General features: G+C 49.3%; 1 protein-coding gene across 1 annotated transcript; it reads right to left on the bottom strand.

Moving 5' to 3' along the window:
* Positions 1-6022: 6022 nt before the first annotated feature.
* On the bottom strand, positions 6023-7015 carry LOC139908370 (cyclin-dependent kinase 5 activator 1). The gene has a single exon (XM_071895037.2). The coding sequence runs from the start codon at positions 7013-7015 to the stop codon at positions 6023-6025; it is 993 nt and encodes a 330-aa protein (XP_071751138.1).
* Between the last annotated feature and the right edge of the window lie 252 nt (positions 7016-7267).

Here is a 7267-nt window from a genome sequence, read left to right as displayed (position 1 = left end):
TGCGCACGTGTTTTCATCTCATGATGGGACAGAGACTCAAACAGAGGCGGCATTGCAGCAATCCCACCTGTGGTCGTGCGGCCTGCTGGGGGCTCGGAGCGGTGGGTGGTGATTGACTGCAGAGACATGCTCAGATGGAGCGCAGCCCCCTGACAGAAAGCCAAAAGGCCATCTGCGCTGCCAGGCCATTGTGTGACTGTGCATTAAGCTATTTTATGTGCTGCATGGAATTTACTGCCAGCCTTAAGGTTTGCAGGCACAGAGAGTTTATCATGTGTACCGGGGGAAAAACAAAGGCTGTTTTAGTAAGTGTGAGCCTTGCAGATGCTAAAGCGCAGACGGCTGGCTAGGGTGTGATGATTGCATGGGTGGGTGTGTGTGTGTGTGTGTGTGTGTCTATGAAAGAGAGAGAGAGAGAGAGAGAGAGAGAGAATATAAGATGATAAGATGACACTATGTCATTTCACAAACTGCATTCATACTCCAGGATTTGGATTTCAGCTCAATACTTTATTAAATAATCAACAGTCAACATCATCATCATGAAAAAGGAAAACAAAACAAAAGCAAACAAAAAAAAACACGTGAAAAAAATGAAACGGTCACATTTGTTTATCTTCAAGTTTTTCCCAACAGCAGTATTATACTTTTAGAGCTACACACACTTCTGAGGTGGCTTTACAAAAGTCACTCAAGGTGGTGCGCTGCTTCATTTTGTTCTGACATTTACAGTGACGGCTGACGAAGGTAACCATGGAAACTCAGATGGAGGGGGGGGGGGGGGGGGGGGCATGAGAATGGAGCAGGCAGTAACAGGATGGGTCACGGGCAGGTGTGTATTTAGCTCTATATTAACACTGTCCGGTGTTGACACAACACAGAGCAAATGTTGTAAGACTACTTCCCCTGTGACAAAAATGAAGCCGTAAAACATCGAGCATTGTGAAGGAAGCCGAAGCCTTTTTGCATCGGAGGCAAAAGCTACAATCACTGAGGATGCGGGCCGGGCTGGAGCCGCCTGGGACAAACACACCGCGTACAATGGCCTCATTGTGTCACCATCTGGCGCATTGATGAGGAAGGCTATTGATCGCCACTAATTTGATCATTTCTATACGTACAGACAGCCATCACAAAATGGCCCTGTGATTCTGAGGAGGCCAAGAGATTCGACCCCCCTCTTGTTTGCCATGCTGCTATAAGTGAAACAGTCAAATGACACTTCCTGGTAAAGGTTGATAGGCATTCAGCTCCGAAACTGGTTGACCTCAGGACTCAAAATATTCAACTGACGCTCTGACCACATCTAACACGGCGAGGTGAAGTAGAAGGTCATGCATGAGACTGTTGTAAGACCGGCGTGTTGGGAAAAAAAAAGTGTTGATGATATAACTCTGTCACGGCTCATATGAATTCACATGCTTTGCTATTTCAAGACTGAGAAAACGAGAGTAGACTCTTTTGTCTCTGTAGTTTCTAAACATGAACAAACCACCACAATGATGATGTGATAGTTACATTTGCAGTCACGAGAGACTTTAATAATACTGTTGACATCAGATTTCCCGTAAAGGAACAATCCAGTGAAATCTTGTTTTAGGTTACCAAAGGAAATCATCTTTCATTGAAAACATTATTACATATAAAAAGCAAATCAAACAAAAGCGGAGGTAAAAAAGAAACGTTTCTAGACTAACTGGCTGGCATGCATGCTACTACACAGCAAGACATATTCTTTTTGTTTTGTTTGTTTGTTTTCTTTCTCGATGGTTCCTTTTGTTACACATCAACATATTTACATCATACAATATCTGCTTTCCTTATGTCTGAACCTCAGACTGTCCGAGGTTTGCCATTGAAACGCCACACCAACCTAGAGCAGCAGCAACATACTGAAAATAACTTAGCACAACTCACAGAGTTGTGGTGACTTAATCCTTTATCACATTGTTCACCCAAACCCAAAAGTCTCCCATAACAGCCAAACGAAGGACTGGCCCATCATATTCTGAGTTGCTGAAGTCCCAGATGAAGTCCCATCCACAGAGTAAGGTCCATCTGTCCAGTTCCTACTATATGCGATGTTCATTCCTGTTTAAATATTTGGATTCAGTCAATTTGTACATAAGGACAGTCATGAATTATCCACAGCGTTGTCATGTGTCTGTTTTTCTGTGAATAAGTACATCGAGTCAGGTAGAAGGTGTGAATTCAGGAGTCATGCCGAGGGGTTTGAGGTTGAGAAGCGTGTTGATTGGCTCGGAAGCCACTCCATCCTACGATATGATTGGAGGAACAGTAGCATGATCCGGCTCAGAGACTGATTGCACAGAGGTACAGAGAGAAAGAGAGTAGCTGTTTTTCGGTCAGGAGGGGACCAGCTTATGTCACATCTGTCTAATTGCATTCATAGTCAGTTACACTTAAATGTACATGGGGCCTCTGTGTCTCTGCTGTACATGATCATGAGGAATTAGCATGACGTGAACAAGACTTGTTTTTCATTAAGGGAATGGTCACAATGTACCAGTAAAGGAATCCTATTGACATTTGGCAGCATATCTGAATTCCTGCACTTATTTTTTCAGTGCATGAGTTAAAATACATCATTGTACAGTATCTCTTGGTCTAGCAATATTATAACTAATGTCCAGGCCTGGAGAAGGAGACTGATGGTGGAAGCAGACCTTGCCCACAACTATGACCCACATTCACTTCAAGATACACACAACGCAACACAACATCCCCAACATCACTTTGCCTGCGAGTCTGATGCCAACAAACAACCCCATTCTATCCTCCCTTCTCCTGACAATGGTTGGGGGGGTGCAGGGTGTCAAATCAAATGAAACAGGCAGCGAACAACAGCTGAGTGTAAGTGAGATGGGGGTTGAAGGGGGGGGGGGGGGGGGAGCTGGGGAGGAGGGAGGGGTCGAGTCAACACACAAGTGTCCTTGTGAAAGCTGGCCGAGGCCGAGGCTGCAGTGGAGCCACGCTGACCGCAAGAACGAGTCCAAAATGGCTGCCAATCAAGGCAGCTGAAAAAGAGACGGCGGCATCCACTCTCTGCTCTACTCTATCTCCGTGAGTCAGTCCTATCACCCCACTCTGGTTGGCTGCTGTAAACGAATGCAGGATCCCTCAGGCGGGCAGACAGTCGCCACTGGCTTGTCTCCAATGAGCCTGGGTGAGCTGGAACAGGCGGGAGGGCTGAGCTTTGGTTTGAGAGGCCTCCAGGTTGTTACAGGAGCGTGTGGCAGCGGGATTTGAAGGCTGGAAGGGAAGTGTGACACCAAAATCTCATCGGATTCCGAAACATTTACTTATTTCCCCATGTTTCCATCCCTCGCTCCCTCTCTCTATTTGATTGGGTGGGCGGATTAGGACTGGATTACCCAAGGGTGTACGTGTGCGTATGAGAGCGTTTGTGCGCGTGTGTGTGTGTGCGTGTGTGTATGCACATGCCCGTGTGTAAAGGTTAGATCTTATGCGAGAGTGCTTGTTTATCAATCTGAGAATGTGTGTGTGTGTGTGTGGGTATCCGGCCACAGCAGAGTGTGTAAGAGCGATTGCCTCATGGGGGGAAGGGAGCTGGATCACCCAAACCTCCAGATGCCCGACCACAATAAGATTAAGGCCTGCCTGCTTTGCCACATGGCATTGTGGGACACACGTCTTGGCAGGACTGGAGCATCGATGTCCGTGGGCCTGAAACAGCCCTCTGGACCAACGCTGCTGTTATCTCACACTGAACTGAGTCACACGGAGTTAGCATTAGCCCTCCCATTAGCCGTATAACCTGTCATCCTTTGAGATGAGCAGCTCCAGGGGAAACACTCCCTTGGTGCGTTTCCTATGAGTCTCCCCTCTGGGAGTAGTTCCCTGTACAGACGCGATAAGAGAACACATTTCACTGTGGTTGTTGTCGCTGAATGGAGGCCGGTTGTTGGCATCGGAGTCATCAGCGAGTGGCTTCAGTGGGTTCAAATGTCCTGACTGGACCCCACTGTGTCTGATTTGTATTTATTCCACGCTCACTGTACTCCTTTGTCAAATCATATTTGTCATGCTCTGGCTGCAATGGGCTGACCTCTGCTCACAGCTTGTATGTACTGCATCCCCAGTGGATAGAGAGAGAGAGGAAGACAGAGAGAGAGAAAGAGAGAGAGAGAGAGAGAGAGAGAAGAGAGAAAAACATCACCCTAAACTATGGGCTCATCTGTGACCCATCTCTGACATGCGCAAACACACATAAAAGCACATGGGAATTAGAGATTAGAGCGCCTGAAGCACAAATGGCAAGGTTTCATTCAAAGAAATAGAGAGAGAGAGAGAGAGAGAGAGAGAGAGAGAGAAAGGAGGAGAGAGAAAGCAAAAAACTCCCTGTCCCCGGAAGCCTTTTCATGGCAGATGAGGACACGCAGGTGACTGATGAGAAAGTGGGACAAATTCAAAAACAACTGCTGTACAAGAAGAAGCCCCTTTAACCACAACACAACCCTTTCTACCTCTGCCTCTGACCCTGCACAGCACACGTGTGTTCGTATTCACACAAGCACATTGTCTGAGGAGAATAATGCGCACACGACAAGGTATTTAAAGTGTGTGTGTGTGCGTGTGTGTGTGCGCGTGTGTTTACAGTCCAGCCCCAGCCCGGTCTGGATTAGCCACTGAAGCTCTGCAGGGCTGTGGAGCGGACGAGAAGGGGGCAGAGGTTGAGCGAGGGGAGGGGCCGCAGTAATCTGCTAATCTCATTAATACCCGGCTGTGGGCGCCCTGTCAACAAGACGCAGCGAACAAAGGATGGGGTAAACAGCTGATGACCCTGGCTGCTGTCCACAGCACTATGCATACACTCTCATACACACACATGCACTCGCACACTCAAACGCACTCCAAAGTTAAAACGGGGCGTATTCCACCTCCACCAGGAAAGTCTCCTCAGATGAGATAAGATAGACAAAAACACAGAGGAACCCACTGACAGGTTTGAGTGAATAGCTGTAAAGATAATAACTGGCAACTGTCCCCAAAAGGCTCTGCAAAACGCTGGCTGTTTGTTTTGCTTTACTGATTACAAAGCACACAGTGGGACCAGAGGGACCTAACATGGATTTCTCAGCTGTTCCCATCAGTCTGAGTCACTTTTCATTGCTGACACAAAGAGCTTACCCAGCAATGAATGTCAGTAAGTCTCCTTGTATTGTCCAGGAAAATATTCACTTAGTCTATGTGGGTTATGTTGCCTGTGCCACATGTTTTAGATGCAAGATGCAGTTCTTCTTCCATGGTAAGAATGTCATTGACGAAAATGTCATTCCAATCCACTCGGCCGGTCATAACATAACCAGTGTCTTCATGAAAAATTCCTCAGTGGCATTTCATAAGGGATAATGGCATCTTCTTTTCAGCTAAGGATGGCTCATGCACACTGATCGATCACATTCAGGTAGGTGGGTGGGGATGCTGGGATGCCTGGCTGTGCTGGAGAGGGTGGAGGGCTGGTTGTGTGAGGCGATTCCAGAAGGGCAGCTGGGACAACCGGTCACCCATGACCAGACACATGGGGTGGGAGTCGGGTCAGACGGGACAGGTGGACCAAATGGCTCCCCAATTCAAGTAAACTCAGGTGAGTATTCCAGAAAAAACAGCTTGTGAAAATAAACGTACCGTAAGTCTCCCTCTGTTGATGAAATGTGCCAATAATCATAGTTTGGGAAAATCTTTAGGAAAATTTTTTTTGCATTCCTAATCTGTGGATCTGTGGATGGGGGGGACGAGGGCATCAAACATCTGATGGAATGATTCAAAAACTATACACAACTCTATCAAGATAGGCCGTCAGGTTGTTAAGTCCTTACACTCTCCTGCATCAGACATCAGAAGCAGGGGAAAGGGGGAGTTTGTATGAGACAATGTATGTGTGCGTGTATGTGCATGTATTTGTGTGCATGTGTGTGCATGTTCGTACAAAAAGGCATGCGGTCGGCTGTGGGTGCTGGGGGAGGGCTCAAGCCTCCTCTCACCGGTCCAGCACCCGGCTGTAGTCCTGAGGGCCGCAGCCGCCCTCGCTCTTGAGTTCAGCAAACACCTGTGTGAAAAAGTGCGGGTCTGCGTTGATGCGCAGCATCTTGCCGCTGGTGGCGTCGATGATGGCCAGGCAGCGGTCCCAGAAGGCCTCCTTACCAGCCTCAACCAGGAAGGGCTTGAGCGGGTAGGAGATCTCATTGCCCATGTAGGAGTAGGACAGGTAGAGGCAGGTGAGCAGCGTGGCCTGCAGCTCGTGCTCCGACGCCACCAGGTCCCCGTCCACCACGTCTCGGCAGAGCATGTAGACGAAGACCACGTTGGCCGGCGTGACGAAGGCCTGGTCCTGCCAGCCCTGCAGCAGCAGCGAGCGGTCCACGGCCCGCAGCCACAGCACCGGGTCGGCCGGGGACAGGTGCTTCAGCCGGTAGCAGCGGCCGCACAGGAACTCCCCCAGGCAGCGCAGGAGCTCGCTGGTGGAGGCCTGGACGATGACGCGCTTGGGGGACGAGGTCACTGTCCCCTGAGGAACTTTTTTCACGGAGGAAAGCTGCTGGGATTTACTGTAGCCGTAGCCGTGGCCCTGGCCCATCCCCAGGCCGTAGCCGAGCCCCAGCCCCATGCCTGCCGGGCCCTCGTAGCTGGACAGGTTGGCGCACGACAGAGACTTCTTCACATTCTCGCGGTTGAGGTGTAGCACTGGGTCCTTCTGGTAGATGTTGATGTTGTTGTTGTTGTTGAACGGGTCGCTGAGGGCCACCGGACCGCCTGAGCCTTTCTTAGAGCTGCCCCTCTTCTTCGTCGACGCCACCAGTCGTTTCCATGTCAGCGCCGGGAGGAAGATGGACTGGCCCCGCTTCAGGCCGCGGTCTTTCTGGGTGTTGAGGGAGCGGCTGCTGAGGCTCGGGTAGTGGCTGAGCGAGCCCGGCCGGTTGTCATAGTAGCTTGATTTGCGAGAGCCAGGCGACAGCGATAGTACAGTGCCCATGGTGAGTCAGTGCTTAAGAGATTATGCTGCCTTAATGGGGTGAGAGAGGTGAGGATGTCTGAGGCACAGCTCCCTCCTCTTTTATTTCTTAAAATCCAGAGGATGTGAACTCGTAACAGAGAAACTGGGTGAAAAGATGAGTGGTTCAGACATGTCAAGGTAAGCTGGACCGGTCTCCACGCTGAATGGTAGATTCAATTTAAATGACTGTGGTAACACAGAGATTACCTGTAACATAAAAACACAGATGAG

Source organism: Centroberyx gerrardi, chromosome 19 (genome assembly GCF_048128805.1).
Source record: "Centroberyx gerrardi isolate f3 chromosome 19, fCenGer3.hap1.cur.20231027, whole genome shotgun sequence".
Classification (NCBI taxonomy): Eukaryota; Metazoa; Chordata; class Actinopteri; order Beryciformes; family Berycidae; genus Centroberyx; species Centroberyx gerrardi.
This window is presented reverse-complemented; position numbering and strand designations above follow the sequence as displayed.